At 34.3% G+C, this 20140-nt stretch overlaps 1 protein-coding gene across 2 annotated transcripts; it reads right to left on the reverse strand.

Annotated features, from left to right (window-relative positions):
* Positions 1 to 79: 79 nt before the first annotated feature.
* TMEM182 (transmembrane protein 182) lies at positions 80 to 20107 on the reverse strand. Of its 2 annotated transcripts, XM_039319589.1 has the most exons (6): positions 19795 to 20107; positions 19434 to 19533; positions 17318 to 17416; positions 8792 to 8929; positions 5218 to 5326; positions 80 to 1304 (listed from the first exon to the last, which is right to left on the reverse strand). In XM_039319589.1, the coding sequence occupies exons 1-6, from the start codon at positions 19933 to 19935 to the stop codon at positions 1277 to 1279; spliced, it is 615 nt and encodes a 204-aa protein (XP_039175523.1). In that variant the 5' UTR covers positions 19936 to 20107; the 3' UTR covers positions 80 to 1276. The 2 variants fall into 2 exon arrangements, with proteins under 2 accessions (XP_039175523.1, XP_039175522.1); XM_039319588.1 differs by having other exon boundaries at positions 80 to 5326.
* Between the last annotated feature and the right edge of the window lie 33 nt (positions 20108 to 20140).

Raw genomic sequence — 20140 nt, forward strand, 5'->3', positions numbered from 1 at the left:
GCTTTTCCCGATTTTGAGGCTCCTGTCAGCCTTGGACAAAATTTCCAAATGTGTCATACCACAACTTTCTAATTCCAAGGAAGGTAGACTAAGATTTATATTTATTGTAGCTCTATACATTTGGAGAATAATGAATCTGTATAATATATAGAAGTTTGTATGTACACACATATACAAATACATATACACAAAACCATTCCAATATAGTTAGTACATAGCATTATGAAGCCAGTTTCATATTTTAAAAGGGTAACATTCATTCTCACCTCACCATCATTAATAAACTGAAGATCTCCAACCATATTGATTATGTAAACTAGAGTATTTCAGAACAGAGTGTTTGGAAACTGGAAAAATTTCTGTAAGTTGTTCTCAAATATCCTTGACAGGACATTTCATTCAATTTAACATTTAAAAAACAGTCTTTGTAATTTATAAGCTCTTAAGCAAATGTAAGTGAGAGGCAAAGCTAACATGTCTGATAATTCACTCTATCTGACTGACAACTGTGCTGAATTTCCCCTGTGGTGCTAGTAAAACATTGTTACAAAAGTAATAACATACCGAGAAAAAAAGGATCATAAGGATCATGCTGTCAGCTTTAATTCTGGAGAACAAAAACCAGTGAGATGATTTCTGATAAGATCAGTCCCATACAACCCAGGAACAGGGGTGCCAAATGCTGAATGGAGTAATGTGATCTGAGCTTAAAATAGCTGCCAAGTATACCATGGAGGAATAGTTCCATGAAATATGTTGCAGCATGAATGAGCTGTTCAGAAGTAAAATCACTGAACTGCAAGAGGTGATGAATGGAAAAAAAATTCCCTACCCTCATCCCTACCTGATGTCTTCTCATGTTATTCTCCCATGCCTTTTCAATGTTCAAAAATAGTGAAATTTCAATTAATACGTGGATTTCTTATGTCATGGTTATGGCACGATCCTCCTCAGCTCAGAAAGTTCCAGGTTCAGTCTTTGGCATTTTCAATTCAAAGGATTAAGTGATATGACTGTTTGCATGAGGCTCTGGGAACATGCTGTCAATTAGAATAAATAATACAGAACTAGATAGACAAATATATTATAAGAATGGAAGGAAAAAATAATAGTTTAAGAAAATATATGTTGAGAGTGGGGGGATGGGGTGGGGGGCATCTACAAATCAGTAATTAACTGCCTAAGTAGGTATCCTTAGTATCAATATGTGTATTGTACCGGTATGTCCAAATAATTCTTTTTATTATACTCTGTGATGATCTGCCTTGTCAAAAAATCAGCATCCAAAAAGCATGTAATTTCTCCTGAAAATGAACAATAGGTGAACATTAATAGTAGTGATGAGCAAAAGGGAAAAACAGTTGGGAATTTCTCCATTGCAATGTAACTTATCTTGCTCACATTCATTCTGCTAATTATCTGTCATGTATTATTATTATCATTATTATTGCTTACTCTTAATGAAAAACTATAATTATAACACCACTTCATAGCTACACAGCTTCTTTTTACTGTTATTGTGCAATAAAATTTCAATCCAGTTTACATTTAAAGCTTCACAAAGACATGTTTTGATTAGAAAATGAACGTGGACTGTCTTATTATATTAAAAGCTTTTAATTATGTATTAAAATATATTTGATATTTCAGATTTCTTGGCTATCCACTCATATAGCATGGTTTATATTTGCTTTTCTAATTTTATTGCCCATAACCTTTTAAGCTTGTAAGTATATTATCTATTTCTTGCATACTTTTAAAAATATATATTTAAAAGAAAATTATTTTTTTTTAAAAAAATAAAGCTTTATTATTTATTTTTTCTATAACCACAATCTCAACCTGCAAAATTATTATACACTTCTGGAATTACCATTCAGGTGCCTCAATGCAACCATGTTACAGGGAAATACCACTTTTTTATTGGGTCCATGGACCTCAGTAGTTAAGCTGATTGTATTCAATTGTCAACCAGCCAGATGGGGAAGTATTCCCATAGGCCACAGGTAGGGAATGGCTGGCTCAGAATTCTGGGAGTTGAAGTCCACAAGTCATAAAAGTCATTCCCCATCCCTGCCATAGACATTTTCTTAAGCATTGCTCATATATAGCACCCACAAAACCCATTAATTTTTTTTAAAAAACTGCTCATATATAAAACATTACATGAAAATGGTCATGTGTTTTAAAATAACTCTATAAAATATTACTGAAAAAGCAGCCAGACAATATTAATATTAATGAAAAATCCTAAAGAGAGCAAACAAATCAGAAGGCTGAAGAAATGGTAGGTAGATGTCTAGATAAGGCCATTTCCATCAAATTTATTGGATGAGTCAGAATAGTTTCCTAGTAAAAGTGCATGATCCAAAGGCAACTGGATCTGAAAGCAATTGGAGATAAGGAAGCTTGGCTTTTTCATAGAATGGGAAATAGTATGGAACATTAAACCAGCTTTGAGATCTATACGTAGAATAAATGCATAACAACCAGATTAGTAAAATGCATATCCAGGCAAACAGCAAGTTTTATGTTTTGCTAATATAATGAAATTTAGCACCATCATTTGGAGAGAAACAGAGAGCAAGAAGAAAAGAAAAACCTTCCTTTATATAAATATTTTCCTCATTAAGTTTATATTTTTTTTAAAAAAGGGAACATATACACTAATTTTTTTCATAGAAAACATATGTCAAATACATATATATGTATTTTTCTAAAGAAATCCAATTATCATATGTTGCCACAAATGATGAGATAAGAATTTATCTTTGAAATCTTCTCTTATTTGCAAGAAGCAGATTTGGCATACTTTCAATTGTTAATCACTTTCTCCTGGTGAATAGATGATGCCATGACTAGCCAGCTTCTATGTAATCATATTCTGAGGCATACAAGTATATCTCCTATACCAGTAGTGTATTCAGACAACAGAGAAGGCTTTGGAAAGATGAAGACAGAAGTTCCATAAAAATGGTCACTTTAAATATTTATCGGAACATAATCGTGCTGGCTTTAATTCTACTCTGAACCACTGTGGTAAGAGGAGAAGAAAGAAAATCAAAAGAGGGGATTATATTGTAGCAAAAGAGATGTAAACAGACTGTTAAGAGACATACTTTCTTACTATTACCAAAAATAGAGGATGGAACAAGTTTTCCAATGAAAACATGGTTTTAATTTTAAAAAGTGAATGTTTGCAAAATGATAAGAAATAGAAGGAGCAATAGTAGACTTGATATATGTAGACCTGGCTCCAGGCTTAAAAGATATAAGTAATATTTCTAATACCTCCTCCATGCCCTTCCTCATCTACCCTAACTGAATATTGACATGCATTGTCTGGCAATGGTAGCAATACATGAAGCAGCCTTCAATGCCCCCTTTACATTACCCATAGTACTTCAGTCTTACAGTAGATTAAGGTATTAAGGGGAAAGCCTATCATCCTGAGCCAAAACAAAAAGGACACCATATGTAAGGCTGGGGCCTTCTGCTTAAGTTGCAAGAGTGAGTAGCTTTTATCAATCTGGTGAGAGAAACGAAGTGGGTCGAATCAACTGTAGTCTAGATAAGAATGAAACTCAATATAGTTTTGCTTCTTCAACATGGGAAGTGTGTTGTGGTAATATATGAGTTTTTAAAAATATCATTATTCTCCATTCCATATGATCACCCTTTCTACATATCCATCATAGGTCTTCCTTCCTTCCTTCCTTCCTTCCTTCCTTCCTTCCTTCCTTCCTTCCTTCCTTCCTTCCTTCCTTCCTTTATATGTAAGACAACAAGTGGACTATGAAAAGGTGATTGACGGATAACAGCTTAAACGATGTGATCAAACGGATCAAATTATAAACTTCACTGGACACCAAAACATGATGTAAAAATGAAATAATAATAATTATCATTATATCATGCATTGTTTTGATGCCCCGGTAAGCAACAACAGCTGCTGTTTGCAATGGGCTGAGCTAGATAACTTTTACCCATCATCTTTTGTAGTTCCTTTGAATGAGTTGTTTATTATTTGGACCACATGGATTTGTTGTATTTACACTGAACAGTATTCATTAGCTAAAGCATTAAATGGATAATTATTTTTAAGAACAGAACTGCTTGCTCATAGTAAAACTAATACTGAGAATTGAAACAAAAACAAATAGAGTAAGCATTGCACGGGACACTTGTTTGTTCAATAAGGTTGCAGGACCAATTCAAACAATAATTCTAATGAAGGATTACACACAGTCCAAACTGCTTCTCAGATGACTCTTAAGGAGACCAAAGTTGGCCCTTCTTTCATGAGCAATGTAGGTGTTTGTATCTGGACTTCGCCATATAATTTTGCATTCTTTGTGCCTAAGAAAAGAATAGAATTTGACTGCAAGCCTAATTAATGATCAGACCTTATTTATTAGCTGTCGTAAGTATACAGATCCTTACACTGGAAAAAGATATTGATGATAGAGAAAATTTAGATCTATATTGAATTTAAAAATGTACCTGTTTCTGGAAATTAATATTATTATATTATTATATAAAATTTTTAAATTTTTATTGCTAAAGACATGAAATTTGGGATCTTTCTGAAAACAGAATACAAAATTCATTGTAGATGAATTGAGAAGGTTGACCTAAAAGGCCTCTCCTGTAATCTTTTCCTTACTTCCAGCCACAGGAGAGAAGACCTAGTTTCATTGTGAATGTTCCTTCATTAAGTTGCTAATGTCAATGATGAATTGTTGAATTGGCCTGCAGCCAGCACCTACTTCTTTTACATATTTTTTTTTGTGTTAATACATGTAGGAGTATTTGAAGAAATATGAAAGGATTATATTTCTGAAACAATTTTTATGTCCTTCATGAGAAGAACATATAAATATTGGCTACAATCTTGTGCATATTTCTGTGAAGTAATCTTCACTGAACCTAAGCATCACACTTCCAGTATTACTGAGTAGACAATATGAAAATACATTAGTCATTTAAGTCAATCTGCAATGGTACCATGAGCATTCTATGGTAGTAGGGATAACAATGTATAAAAAACATTTTTAGCACAACTTCACTACACACTAATACTTCAAGCACCAGTTACCCAGCTAATCAGAATGCAGATAAATCGTACGTCCTACCAGGAGGAACAACATGCCAGAAAACATAGCAAAAAATATTCCAACTGGAGCCAGTATAAAAGACCAGCCGTAACGAACATACATAGAATAACTTGAACAGTCAATTTTCTTCTGAGCTTCATAGTTTTTGAGATCAGCCACTGCTTGGACCCAGATAACATATAGTACAACCACCAGGGAGAATAGGATGCCTAACAGATGGAGAAGAAAGAATGTTTTACTAAATATTTATGGCAAAATTATCATACAAGAACTCAGAAATATCTACAAAATTTAGAAAAACATTAAAACATATTCTCCAGTCCTATAAATCACAATTTCACAGAATGGATTGTTAGATTTATATCCTCCATTTTGTTCAGAATCTCAAAGCAGCATTCATGACACTCTCTCTCTACATTCATGATACTCTCTCCTCCCATTTTTTCCTACAACTACTTTGCAAGGAAGGATGGGCTGAAAGAAAATAACTGGTTCAAAGTCACCCAACAAGCTTATTTGGCTAAAAATGAACTAGAATCCAAGTCTGCTTCTACTCTTGTCTTCTTCTCTAGTGGGAATCTTTTATGAATGGATATAATAACAACTAAAAAATATTTATTGGCAAACTTATTTACTAGTTGCATATGTTCTAAGTTTTTTTATACTATATATTACTCAGCATCATTTTAGAAGATCAGCATATAGATTTGTGATATCTATCTATTCAACCAATAGAGAAAATATTTGGCCCATCAATTTTTGGGCTTTGGTTGAGATTGAGGAGAGCAGATTACCAAAAACCAGTGGAGGACCAGATGCTCCAATCCTTGGGTTAAACTTTCATTATTTACATGACTTCTTTCAAAACAGATTGAATGCTTAATTGTACCATTGGTTTATTACCAAGATGAATGCACCAAATGACACTCATTGTTCTGGGAGAAAAATGTTCCATTATTATGATCATTATCACAAATGGCCATTGCCATTCAAGCCCAGTGATTATGATTACATTCAAAAAAAGTATGGATTTTTAGAAACGTTTGAGATTGCTGCATAGTTCCTTTGTTCCAACTTGTTAAGACCTTTTGCTTGGACAGTTCATTAATTAAAGTAAGTGTATTAAAGCTGTAATGAATCACAAAGGGATGGAACACATTACTTCAAAAACATAAACAATGAATTCAGGAGAGATTTGGATAAATAAGGAATTGTCTTTCTGTTTCTCTCCATCCCGCATCATTACTCATTTTGCTATTTTATTTTTCAGGGGCACCCATACTTTATCCACAAGGTATAAAGTAACATAGGGATGAGAAGCAGGGATTAGCAGAAGTCTTCATTCCTATATACTTCTGGTTCTTTCAAAAGTAAATAAATGAGTAAAGAGAAGTATCTGTATGCTCGAACAAATTCTTGATCTTCCCACATAGCAATGCTTTTTCCATACCAACAATGATGGGTTGTTTTTGGTACAAAGTTTCCATAAGGGAAGGAAAATGGGAGAGACAGAGATGTGATCAACAGGTGCTGTTTAAAGTGACAGGCTCCTCTACAGTTCCACTAGTACTACAGAGATCTGAAAATCCTTAATTTTTTAAAATCATTCCAGACTTTGTTCTTTCTGTTGGCTTTGTCAGCAGGATGTATATGGACATCTTCTGATCTCATAAGAAAAGACTGTTCTCCTGTCAAGGCACTTCATGCAATTCACACAGCTTCAATCAAATCCTACAAAGATCTAATGACATAAGTCAGCCTGAAGAGCAGAAGACAAAGTCATACAATGGCTCTGAAATAGTAGCTGATCTGCATGTTTTGCTAGTAGACAACATGCAAATCAGCCTTTCTTGTACTTGCGTTAGAGAAAATATATGAAGGGACAGCAATTTAAAACAGGATAAATTATGTAGGTTGAGAAAATTAAACATACATCCGTCCTCCCATTATTTCCTTGCATGTTTGAATGTTGATTTAAAATAATCAAATAAAGACTTCTGGTAAAAGAGCTTCTTTTTCCTTCTTGTTTAACCACTGAACCTAAATCGCACATTCCATGATCTGTACTTTCATGTTTTAGCTGAGGTAAATAAAATTATATGTTTCAACTCTAGTATTTTAAATAAGGTCATAGGACTTTGATCCTCAGAACAGCCATGAAGTGATATGGAGGGACATAAATAAGGAGCAGAAAGCTAAGAAAAAAGATAGGATTATTCTGTTGAAGAGTTGAAGAATTGGATGATTAGAAGTAAAACTCCACCGTTGTAGTTAGCAGGATTTATGTTTGAGCAGACCCACATAGGATTGCTCTAAATACAACTATTATCCAACATTGTCAATACATCAGCAATATCTCTTTTGAGTCAGATTTCTCCTGTTCTGTGCGTAGTTTAATCTCTTGGTTAGGCCATTAAATGCTTACAGAGACTCAGATACTTTGAATAGCTTGCTCTGAATTTAGATAATTTCAAATCTATAGAATATTTTACTATATTTTGAAATTAATAAGTGAGAAGAAAGCCAGGAGTACTTCAAAGCCTCCAGCCACTAGCATATTACTTCCATATAATTTGTGGGAAAGGAAAATGGTAAGAAGATAAATGAAACTTGTGTTAAGGCTACCTTGACTATTCCTTCAAGGAGACAGATGAAATATAAATCCAACAAAGTGTCTGTGTTCTGAAACAGGATGGTATAGAATTTACCAGAATGTTGTAAGAACCAAAGTTTGGAATGGAAATGGAGCAACTGAGGAAGAATTAAAAATCACCTAAGGATAATGTAATTTGATTATTGAATCAGACATGGTTTAACAAGGCTAAAATTAATTGTTCAAGACCCTGAATTTGTGGCAGAAGTGGGGACTGAGTAGGAGGAGTAAGAAGAGTGTCTATAATAAAATAAAAAGGACTGTATGTTGTAACAGAAATATTTACACAGAACTATAGATCAATCCAACAGAATGGAGCAAGAGAAAGAAAAGATACATATTTGGTCCTGGATGTCAGATCTGGGTTCTAAACAAATACACATGTATTCTGCAGAAACACCTGATGAGTTGTTTCTGAAAGAGATAGACATGACTGGAAGTAAGGCTCTTATTTTCTTGGTCTGTCAGGAGAGGGAGACAAAGTTTGAGGGTTGTTCTTGAAGGAGAGAATTAGGTTGAAACTAAGTTTTCTATTGTCTTTCCAAAGGCTTCAAAATAAATTTTGATATCTTTTCTTGAAGGAACTACCACAATTCCAAGAGTACTTTCCTAAATGGATTACTTCCTTACTACATAAACAAGAAGGCATTCTTAGATACTGTCCCACAAAATATGTGGAGTTTAGATTATCTTCTGGAGATATTTTGAAAATGGCATGCTAGAAAAAGCCAGAGGGACTTTGCTGGTATTACATTGTGAAGAATAAGGATTTTATGATAGATAAATACATGGACATAGAATGATTGGGATATATACATATACACATAATTTTAAAAAAAAATGTTAACCCTTCCTTCAATGAGGCTTTTTCAAGAAACGTTCCCATAGAAATCCAAGGTATTTTATATTTAGACACAAAACTCTCCCTGGATTCTTGCATTGCATCTATGACCTGAACCACACAGCCTACAATTTTAAGATAAGGAATGTTGCTTTGAGACAACTAACATGTGAAACTTACCAGCTGCAATGAAAAAACTTCCTCCTATTTTGTAGAGGATGTGACTACCAAAAGGTGCCGCACAGATGATGAAGAAACTAGCAACAACCACAGTGACCACTCCAAGGAGCATGAAAATTGACCAGAAACCACGATAAACTAGAAATGGGGACAGAAGAATATTGAAAAGAGATTTTAGAGAATAAAAGACAATTTTTACAAAATCTGTTCAACCTTCCCTGACATTTTTTTTATTAGCAAGCTGAACATTTATTCCAACACAGTCTCCTGGCAATCAGTAATCTAAAGCACCATATGTCCTGCATTAGACAGGAATGCCAAATGCTATCAGATCATCTTGGAATATAATGATGCATGTGAAGAGTGTTATGAATCCCTGTTGCTTGGTATCTGCTGGAGAGACATGTGGTTAATCAGTTCACTTTTTTCTTGGCCAATGGAAATTGTTTATAAAATAATGTGCTGAACTATAGCCAAGATTCTTTAAGATATTTGCAGGGTTTTACCAGATACAATTGATCTTACTAAAGTAGAAACAGAGGCTAGAGACAATGCAAAGAAAAGTTTAAAACATACCCAAGATAAGTCACAAAAATGTTGAAAAACCAGAATTGACTACTTTTAAGAAATGTATACTGTATTTACACATGGTTTTAAAATCCAAACTGAAAGTATCAATGGAAAGACAAGCCAAAATATGAATTCCTAAAAAAGTCAGAATTGCTAATAACTAGAGCTGTTCAGACAGTACATTTCTTTGTCTATTTTTCAAAGCAAATATCAAAAATCATTGTGTTAAGGATAAGCAATATTAAAGGTTTTGGATAATGATCAATGCATTAAGAGTCTGGTAACATATGTTGTTCTTCCCCTCAAATATTCATAATAATAAACTAATTGACTAATTAAGTATCTATTTTTAAGAAACTTTTTATAAAAACTAGAATTATGGAAATCCATTTATTTTATTCATTATGAATATAAATATAAAAATAGGAAAATGTTAAATTATTGTGAAAAGGCCTAAGTATGAAACCATTTGTATAAAACTAAAATGTACATCCCACTACAATAAAAACAGTTCAGAATTATTCATAATATTGATATTTAGACTATATTTTCAACTACTGTTTTATGAATGAAGTTGCACAAAAGTGTATGAGCATTCTATAAATTAATTTTCCACATACTTTATTAATAAAGTAGGTACTATTTCAATGATTTGTAAGATTTTAAATGAAATTTTATTTACACTGTAATGCAAATAATTTTAATTCTAAAAAAGACTATAAATGTATTAGGGTTGCTATGTTTCCTAAAATGCTCAGGAAGATAAATTTATCTCAGCATCTACTTCTGTCTTACTATCACAGCACCATTGACAGTGTCCTGACATATAGCATTCTTGCATGGTATGGGAGTAGCTCTGTAGCGGACAAAAAAGCTCTACAGAGAATTATTAAAACTGCCCAGAATATTATCAGACTCCAGCTACCAGCCCTGGACAACATCTTCGAATCTTGCTGTTTGAGGAAGTTGCATAACGTTCTGAGAGACTCTTTCCATTCTGCTTATAATTTTTTTGAACGGTTGCCTTCTGGCAGAAGATACAGAACAATTAAAACTCGTACCACATGTTTTATGAATAGTTTTTATCCTAGAGCTGTAATTGCACTCAACAATGAACTAAAGGGCCACCATCAGTGAACTGTTGGACAGTATTACTTGGTCTGTTGGGTGGATGTTTGGGTGGTTTTAGGGGTGGCTGGGAGTATGTTTGGGATTATGTGTGTGGGACCTGGTCTTTGGGTGTCATGTAAATTTCGTTGTATGTGTACACTGTGTATACACATACAATGACAATAAAGTTTATTATTATTATTATTATTATTATTATGTAGAAATGACAGTCCTTTTAAAAAAGGGTTGTTAGAATCTAATCTTGGTCACAGCACTTGCTATTATACTCTGTTTATATGGTACAACCTAAACAAGTCGCCCAGAGTCATTTTGCAGAGTGAGATGGGTGGCATATAAATTAAATACAAAATCAAGAAAAATATTTTTTTTTTATTTACATCATTATGTACACAATTGTAATTGCAAATATTACATAAAACCATGTCTTATTTTCCAATTGCCTTGGTGCAGTATCCTCTCAATAATTAATTATACTTTACTATAAAATAGGTTATGTATGCTTTGATTATGAATCTATACATTAATTTATTTATTTTAAATATATACTTCTAGCTATGTTATGATGGCAAATCAAAAGTTTATACTAAAAATATAAAAACTTAAGTGAATGGTTGGAACCCTTGTCTAAACACAATTTAATATGAATATAATGTGTTTTATTATAGTTTTCTACATCTTCTGGTTGAAGAAATGGTTATTTGCACCCAACTGCTGAAGGACAGTTGAGTATCTAATGGGATCTTTCAAAATAAGATATACAAACTATAGCCTCTTTCCTTAACAGTAAACTATAGTCTCTAACATTTTCTAGAATCTTGGGCAGAATTTCTCAGTTCAAGGATTGTCATTCGTAAGAAGCAATCAGTCAAAATTATTTTGTTAGTTTGTTTTTGAGAAATTGATGTAGAAACAGTTCATCTTTGTTTCTTTTTTTGTGATCAGAAATATTATTCAGGGACCAATATGGCTAAGGAATTGGAAACTTATTATCTACTATTTTTGGAAAGTTAAATATTCCTTTAAATTTGGGGCCCAGAAAAGAATTTTTTTCCACAGATTTCTGCATTTCTTCTCATACAAACAGAAATAATAATTTATCATTATCATTAAATTTGTATGCGATCCAAAATGAAGCAATTTATTACTTCACTGTGTAATATTTACACAATATAATTTATCAATAACATGGCATTTGGTGTAATATTTATACTTAGCTATTTCCAAAGTAGTAGGCCAAGAATGCACTAAAGTGGTGCTACAGATTTCAAATCCACATGCTTTGTGTTGTTGCAATATGAATAGTTTCCATAACTAAGCATCACAACTTTTTTCTCCAGCATGTCACAGCTCTACTTTTGGCAATGCTTCACAAGGCTAAAAATATAAAAGAGTTTAAGAACAGGAAAACAAATAGGAGTGAATGGGTATATGAGCTTGATTTTTATCATAGAGATATTGCCAGTCAGAAAAAGAGCAAATTTTTCTTAATGTCTTTCATTAAATCATAAAACTTGCAGAATTAGAAGTATTTTCAAGAAGGGCATTGACTGTTGATTGAGTTATTGAGTGATTGATTGCAAAATGTGAAAATAATCTCCCTCTTCTCAGGTTGCTCTTAAGGGTAGACATAACCAGTATGTCTTCTCTTCCAGTAGAATTATTAAGGAGTCTACAAATTGACTCTGTCTTCAATATTTGATCTACAGTACCTATTTCTTTTTACTTCTTTGTAAAGGAAAAGGTTCCAAGAAAACTGAATAGGAATAGATTTATTTATTTTTTTAATGCAATAATTTGCAATTTTATGTCATTTTTTATATAACTAAATAAAGTTAGTTTGGGGAAGGAAAGGAGATGATTTTTCAGAATAAGAGTTTCTTTAGTCAAATAGCTTCCTTTTTGCAGAAATCGGCCTAATTTATTGCCTTTCTGAGCAATGTGATTGATGGCTCAATGTTTCTCAGTTTGTTTTTTTTATTCATCCAGTTGACCTTTTTTTATAATAGGAGTTCATGAAGTTTTTTTATTTAAAGAATTTGTACACTTTAAATGTTTTATTGATTTTTTAAGAATTACAATCTTTAGTGCTTAGTAAACAACATGTTATCTGGGTTCACATATTTGACATTAACTTCTTCAATATAAATCTGTTCAATACTACACAATCCAGTATTTTCCCTGATTCTCCTTTCTTCCCCATATTTTTTCCATTTCCCCCTCATTACACAGTTACAATGTTTGGTACTATTGATATATACAAAGTTAGATATAAGCATCTTCATCATATTTTACTAATATTATAAAAATAACAATATCAGTTCATGAATCAATATCCTATTTTTTGTGCTCTTGTTAAGGTTTAATTTCCCATCAGTATTTAAAATATCTTTGTCAGTTATGATTTTCTCAATAATAATTACATTTATGTAGCTAAAAGTTTTATTCATATCAATCCTCCTCTTATTTTCATATTTAAAATATCAAAAAAGAAAGAAGAAAAATGTTATTTTAATTCTAAATCATATCTTTCATTATAAAAATCTAATTATATCTAAGGGTCATCTGTTCTTTTAATCTTATTCAAATAAATATTTAAACATAAAATGCCCCCTCTAAAAGGTCAAATCTTCTGTTTTTTAAATCTATCTCTTGCTTTCTTTCTTTGCCAAATAGCTTTCCAAGCCAGGGCAATTAAATCACCCAGGAATTTTCTTTCTATTTTTGTGAAAATTGCTTGGCATGAGGAAGACAATTTAGATAGGGTATTTTTGGCAGGGAATTCCACCCATTTATATTCCTTAAGCAACTCCCGGTTTCTTTCTTCCTCAATTTTCTTAATGTCTTTCATTAAATCATAAAACTTGCAGAATTAGAAGTATTTTCTCATTCCGTCTCCCAAGTTGTGACATTTCCCCTAACAGCTCTATATTCCATTTTTAAAAATCTTCTTCCTTGCCATCAGATGTATTTTGCAGACCTAAGGGGTAAAGAGTCTTTTGTATTTTCATTATTATGGCTAAGTCTTGCAGTATTTTGTTTGTATATGGTCATTTATATTTCCCTTCTTGTAACTCTTCCATCTCTAAATCCATTTCCTCTGCTTCGTCTTCTGATTTCTGGTTTATTTGTTCATACTTTGTAGTCGTTGTCTGGGGACTTTCTAGTTGTAGATTTAATTTGGAGATTTGTTCATTTATATTGTTGTTTTTAGTCTCATTGTGGTTTCTTTTTATGCCTTCTTTGTATGTTGTATGCAACAATTATTTGGTGAATTATTTGTAGCATAGAGTATATTTCCTTCTGAAAGGTGTTTGTTTTTTCTGGAGGCATCATTCCTGGAGATCCTCTAGTATCACCAGTCTCAGTAAGAGTAGATTAATGTTTCATCTAGTTTTCTGGTCTTTATATGTAGCCTTTATAATCCAATAGGTTCCAGAGTATAGATCTAATCCTGAAAACAATATTTTATAGTGATCCTTTGTCTCAGGTATCCAAAAATTGTCAGTCAGGTAAAGTTGTAATCACAATGTTCAAAGTGTTCAAAATGTTCAACCTCCTTGAAAACAACTCAAAAGCCTCTCCCAGCCAGGTGTAGTCCAAAATCAAATTTTTCTTTCTCTCCCACTAGCTCTTGGATTAAAAGCCCAAACTTAGTAGGTATTTATAATCCAAGAAAGTCAGAGTGATAAGTATACCAAAATATTTTCCTTTATTGCCAGCTGTTCTCCCAAGCTTGGAGTCACCAAGCAGCCAGGAAGCAAATTATAGTGCTGTACAGAAATCCACCACTAGATGTCATTGAAAGTCCATTTCCACTCTTAAGACAAAGGATTGATTTCTTACATTTTGCCTCAAATTTTTTTTTCAAAGAGAAAATCTTAACAGTTATCTCAGTTCTCAAATTTATCAAAACTGGCTTTAAAATTAAAATTAAAACGCCGCTTCCGTTCATATTCAGAGGTTTTTAGCTTCTTGGTACCTTTTCCAAGAAAATTCAATTGTAAAATAGTAAAGAAAGGATCAATATTCTCACCCAGTTCCAGACATGCTGTTTATGATGTATTAATTGGTGCTTTTTCTTCTTCAGTTGTCAGCATCTAATCGCCGGCCACAGGAATGTAGCCAGCCTTTCCCCTGTTGGTTTGGAGGGCTTTCCTTGGATCGAACGGAAAGACCGCCATTTCTCCATGATCAACAGTCGCCCCTCCTCTTCATTGCCTCTTTGGGGCAACTTTAGGCCCTTTTTAGGGCCCCCAGCAGGGTGAAATTGGGCAAGGAAGGCAGGGCCCTGCCTTCTTGCGTCCATCCCACCGCAATGCAAAACTGGAAGTCCCATTTAAACAATTTGTATGGTTGCGTATTCTATGCATGATCAACCTAGGCAGCTCACAACAACATTCCATAAAATAGAAACCAGAAAACCCCACAACATCATATGTTATATCCCATAACAACAAATAGTTTATCAACTCTACATTTACATTTGCTGGGCTCACTCCCATTCTAGCTCAATGCCTGTCTTCATAGCCTTCTGGAATGGTAATAGAGTGGGGCCCTCCAAATCTGAGAAGGAAGCTCTTCCAAAGAATTGGGTTTGGAGCACAGAAGGTACAAATAAAAAATTTCCCAAAAAGAGGTCTCTTGCTTGCTTGCTAGCTAGCTAGCTTGCTTATTTATTTAGAAAATGTGTATTGCTGTCTACTTGCCCATGGCAACTCAAGACGGCTTACATCAATAGAAAAATACCTTATAAAAATAAAATAACAGGTAAAATAAAATAATATAATAACCCACTTCCACCCCAGCAACAACACACATTAAACTAGCCACTTGCTGGACTTTATCCCACGCTGGTAGAACCAGGTCTTCAGCGCCTTACGGAAGAGTGCTAAAGTGGGGGGCCAGTCTAACCTCTGAGGGAATGATGTTTGAGAGAGGGAGCTACCATGGAGAAGGCCCTTCTTCTGCCAGATGCATTTCCTTAGGGGATGGGACCCGCAACATTCCTTGCTTCCCTGCTGTAGTGGGTCAGGTAGATGTGACTGGCAATACAGTGACTACTGTTTGAAATTTTACCAATCACATATTTGATTAATATATAAAAGGCCATTTGTGATGGAGGTAAAAATAGTCAAGATGATGCTCAAGCAATCAAAATGCCAGACCATTCTTTTTTTTTAAGATATCATAACACATAAAAAAGAAATAAGGATGTTGTCTTGACTTTTTCACCCCTTCCTCTCAAAATGTTGCCCTTGATCTTTTTCATATGATCTATGAAACTAAACTATTGGGAGGAACTATATCACCAATATCTTATTAAGATAATTTGATTTAATTTACTGTATTTTAATTTTTTGACCCCACTCAACCCATTTCTCAATTCTCGTCTTACCTTATTTTTAGGTGTAACTGTTGAGATGCTACTTAAAGGGACAATGCAATCTTCAACCTAAAAATATTGGACTCAATTTCTGTGATAAAAGGACACTACTAATGGAGACTGGCCATCTTTTTTCAGCTAGCAGTGAAGTGTTGTTTTTGACAAGTTAATTTTAATTTGAACCTCCATGAGAATAGTTCTTCCCTAGAAATACTTCACTCTTTTTTTCTTTGTTAAGTATGAACTTGTATTATGAACTTGAATATGTGCAGAATTCTTAGATTATATCTACCCCACCCTTCCAATCACACAAGTCAGGATACTAGAATTTTGGTGTCTCCTTGAGCCATGCTTGCTCTTTTTAGATATCAGGTTCTTTATTGGTGAGAACAGAATATGATATGAGATAAGGATAAGATCACTGAAAATCAGATTACTTATTTAAAGCTGTTGCCAGGAATCAAACCTGACCTGTACACACACACACACACAGAGAGAGAGAGAGAGAGAGAGAGAGAGACAAAAAAAACTGGTTTAAGACAATGATATTTACTCTCACCTTAGAAATGTGCCTTAAGTATAACATAGAATTTTAGGGAGAAAAACCAAAATAAAAATTATACGTAGTGGTAGAACAATGACCCATCTGAACACAGAATCCAACCTGGTGCCTCAGATGATCATAAATGAGTTATGACTATGGAGCAGTGATGGCGAACCTTTTAGAGACCGAGTGTCCAAACTGCAACCCCAAACTCACTTATTTATTGCCGGGTGCCAGGTGGGTGTAGCCCACTGGGTGGGCGTGGCTGTGGTGGTCATGGCAGACTGGGTGGGTGTGGCCAACATGAGCATAGTCACCTCGATGTTGCTCTTGGGGAGGGATGCCTGTGGGGGCCGGGCAGGGTTGGGGGAGATCTAGGGGGTCTCTGGCAGGTGGGGTGGTGGGTAGGAGGCTTGTCCTGTGGGGTGAGGTGAGGCAGGGTGGGGGTGCCATTATCTCAGGGCAAGGCAAGGCAGGGGCCAGGGCGGTTGCTGCCTGACACCATCGCACACAGAGGCCAGCGAGTGCATGGGGACCAACAGTGTCCGTCAGCAGCCACAGCCTGCCGGCCCCTCGACCGGCACACTCTGGGGCTCCACACCCCGCCACCAGCAATTCAGAAAAGTTCCCACAGAGAGGGCTTTGAGTGCCGCCTCTGGCACGCGTGCCATAGGTTCGCCACCACTGCTAGAGAGGATCTAGTCACACAAGAAACAACATCCCAGGACAATGCAACACTGTGGCTTCAATTCCAAAATGGGCTTCAATGGCAGAAGTGATGATCTGCTTATAATTCGTAAAGCAATTGCTACTGCTGTGCTTTCTGAACAGTAGTTCTGTAATTGAACTTGAAGAATTGCAAAGCCATAATATCATAATTGCAACAAAGAATACTTACTAATTGCAGAATTATAGGTGGTTGAATTATGGGAATTTCTTAAGAAAGGAAATGGAGAGAGATAAGCATGGGTGCAGTTTTTAGAAGGTGACTGGTTCGCTGAAAAACAGTAACAAAGACTAAATTATTCACTTGTATTTCTATACATGTCAATTTTCCCAATTTTAGAATGCTTATGCTAGGTGCATGAATAATTGGCCCTGTATGTTTAAGATCCAAGATTCTGAATTATGTAATGGAAAGAGAAAGAATTACATTCTTTTAATGGAATAGTTCTATGGTATCAGTGTCAAATCGCACAGTCTCTAGGAGTCAGGTAGTATATACATTTAAAAATAAAAATATGTTACATGATCTGGACTAGCTAAAAGCAATTGTAGGAAAAACACTACTCTGGAAAGAGTTTTGGTAGCAGTACTGCTTGATTCACTCTGAAATGATTCAGAGTGAAACAGAAGCGGTGAAGAACTTCCCTAGAGAATTCAAGACATTTCCCAGTGATAGATAGATAGATAGATAGATAGATAGATAGATAGATAGATAGATAGGTAGGTAGGTAGGTAGGTAGGTAGGTAGGTAGGTAGGTAGGTAGGTAGGTAGGTAGGTAGGTAGGTAGGTAGGTAGATAGATAGATAGATAGATAGATAGATAGATAGATAGATAGATAGATAGATAGATAGACACACACACACTTGCCAATTATTTCCAATTAGCATTTCATTTAGCACCTATATTTAAATTTTTAAGACAAACAAACACAAAAAATCATTCATTGACTTTTCCTGATTCCCAGATGCCTATATTACAGAAGATCCTTATAAGGAAATCACATGTGTAAGAAACACATAAATACCCATTCTTATTCCTCCCAAGTTCTTCAGTCTCTCTAATGTTTAAACTACCAGTACATTGCATAACTTTTTTGTAATTCCAATATTCTATCATCCAAAAATCATTCAGTAGACAAGTCTCCATCTAACTTTGTTCTATTAGAGTCCTAACATTTCATTTTAGGACTTTCACTGTCTCCCATTTGGAATGGGAGAGTAGCATGGAAAAAGGAGGATGCTTTTGAATTGCCTGGCATTGCCTGAAGAGTGGATAGGTGGATAAGTAGAGGGAAAGAGAGAAAGACATTTGAGACATTATTGCTTTGTGTTTATTTTTTGATGTTAGCTAAAACTTTGCTATAGTTTAGAGTTTTTATTGATGAAATTGTTTTGAATTATGGTCCTACAAACAGGAATTAGGTTTTTTTATGGAAAGATAGGTTACACTTATTTCCATAAATACTTTAAATATTTAAGATGAGCTTCTGTGAAAGAAACAGTTATTATACTTCCCAAATGATTAAAACAGTTTGTAAACATAACTTTATAATTTTAGGTTTCTCTAGTTCTCTATATACACTGCTTAGGAATACTGGATGCTTAGTGAGTTGGTATCTGTGTAAATCTACATAGATATTTATATAGAAAGGCTCTGTCTGTTGTTTACTTACAAAACACCTTGCTCTAGAGCAGTGCATGAGAATACAGAAAACATATTCAAATAAGTTCTTTCATTTCATTCAAGAGCTTGTGCAACTCTTGCACAAGCACAAACATGAAGTTGCTATTCAGTCTTGCTTATGTCACTATGTGAAGCCTTGCTAGAAGTATTTGCAGAATGCATTTGTGCAGGCATGTGCAGAAGTGTTCTAAGATTATGGCTTTTATGTTTGCATACAAGATCATACTGGTAGAACAAACATGCTGGTTTTTTAGTAGATTACTATGTTGGAGTGTTGCAAACCATTGCATTCTGTGGTTGAAGTGAATACCGTGAATATAAAGCAGCTTAAAGAAAAGGGGTACTGTGAGCCTTCAACCTCTGTCCAGAATAATATCCATTACAAACAAATCCACATATCTGATGTCGAAGATTGGGAAGTCCTCTAGAACAGATTTTGAAAGAATCATAAAGAAACACAGCAGAGGAGGATAATAAAACTGCTCATGCTCATCCATTTTGCCATACAAAAAGGGTTCCTTCTACAGATAGAACTTATTAAAGCAGATGAATTTTAAAATGTAAGTAAGCATTCTGCATAGTAGGTCTAAACTAGATTACTTACTGTACCAAAACTTTAACATACTACTAGGATTCTCATCAATCTTTCCATCAAACCAGCATCTCCAGAAGAAACCCTCATGGTGGAACATAATTGTCTCTTCCTGCACAAAAGAAATTAAGAACTCATCATATATTTTTATGAACTCATGTTCTATGTTTTATGGTGAATTGATCATAACTCCTGCTAATTCTAGGTATAACTGACTAAAATAGAAATCAGAGAAAGTAACCTCTTGGCTGAGGTTAATATTAAAATCAAAATGTTCCTTATGCATTCAATGGTCTTTCTAAACAAGAACAAAACAGACACATCCCTGATACCACTGCAAGAGATTATTCCTAGAAATAAAAAGTATACTAACCCTAGTGTGATTCACATCTTCAGAACACTTCCCAACTTCTGTAGCCAGAAGCCAATAGTCTGTTCCAAAAGCAACCAGAAAAAACAAAATCCCAACGGCTCCAAAGAAGCCTCCAAAAAATATTCCAACACTCAACTTCATTGCTGATTTGTTCTTCAAAAATAACTGATAGATCTAAAATATATATTTCAGGGTGGTGGGGAATAAATGTCCTCCTTAGATAAATTTAGTTAAGAATTGTGTTGCTTATGCTATGGCTTGGATCTGTGTTCAATTAAACTGCAACCCCTAGCAGACGAAGATAGACTTCTATTCTGGGACACTCCCTGAAACATCTTTACAGTAT

Source organism: Crotalus tigris, unplaced genomic scaffold, assembly GCF_016545835.1.
Source record: "Crotalus tigris isolate CLP2741 ecotype Arizona unplaced genomic scaffold, ASM1654583v1 scf7180000023602.573895, whole genome shotgun sequence".
NCBI classification, from domain to species: domain Eukaryota; kingdom Metazoa; phylum Chordata; class Lepidosauria; order Squamata; family Viperidae; genus Crotalus; species Crotalus tigris.

Coding starts and splice junctions, on each gene's coding strand:
- TMEM182 (XM_039319588.1), bottom strand. CDS start 19,935: ATGAAGTTGAGTGTTGGAATATTTTTTGGAGGCTTCTTTGGAGCCGTT. Junction 19,534..19,794: donor AAGATGTGAATCACACTAGG/GTTAGTATACTT, acceptor TCTTTTGTGCAG/GAAGAGACAATTATGTTCCA. Junction 17,417..19,433: donor TATGTTAAAGTTTTGGTACA/GTAAGTAATCTA, acceptor ACTGTTTTTCAG/CGAACCAGTCACCTTCTAAA.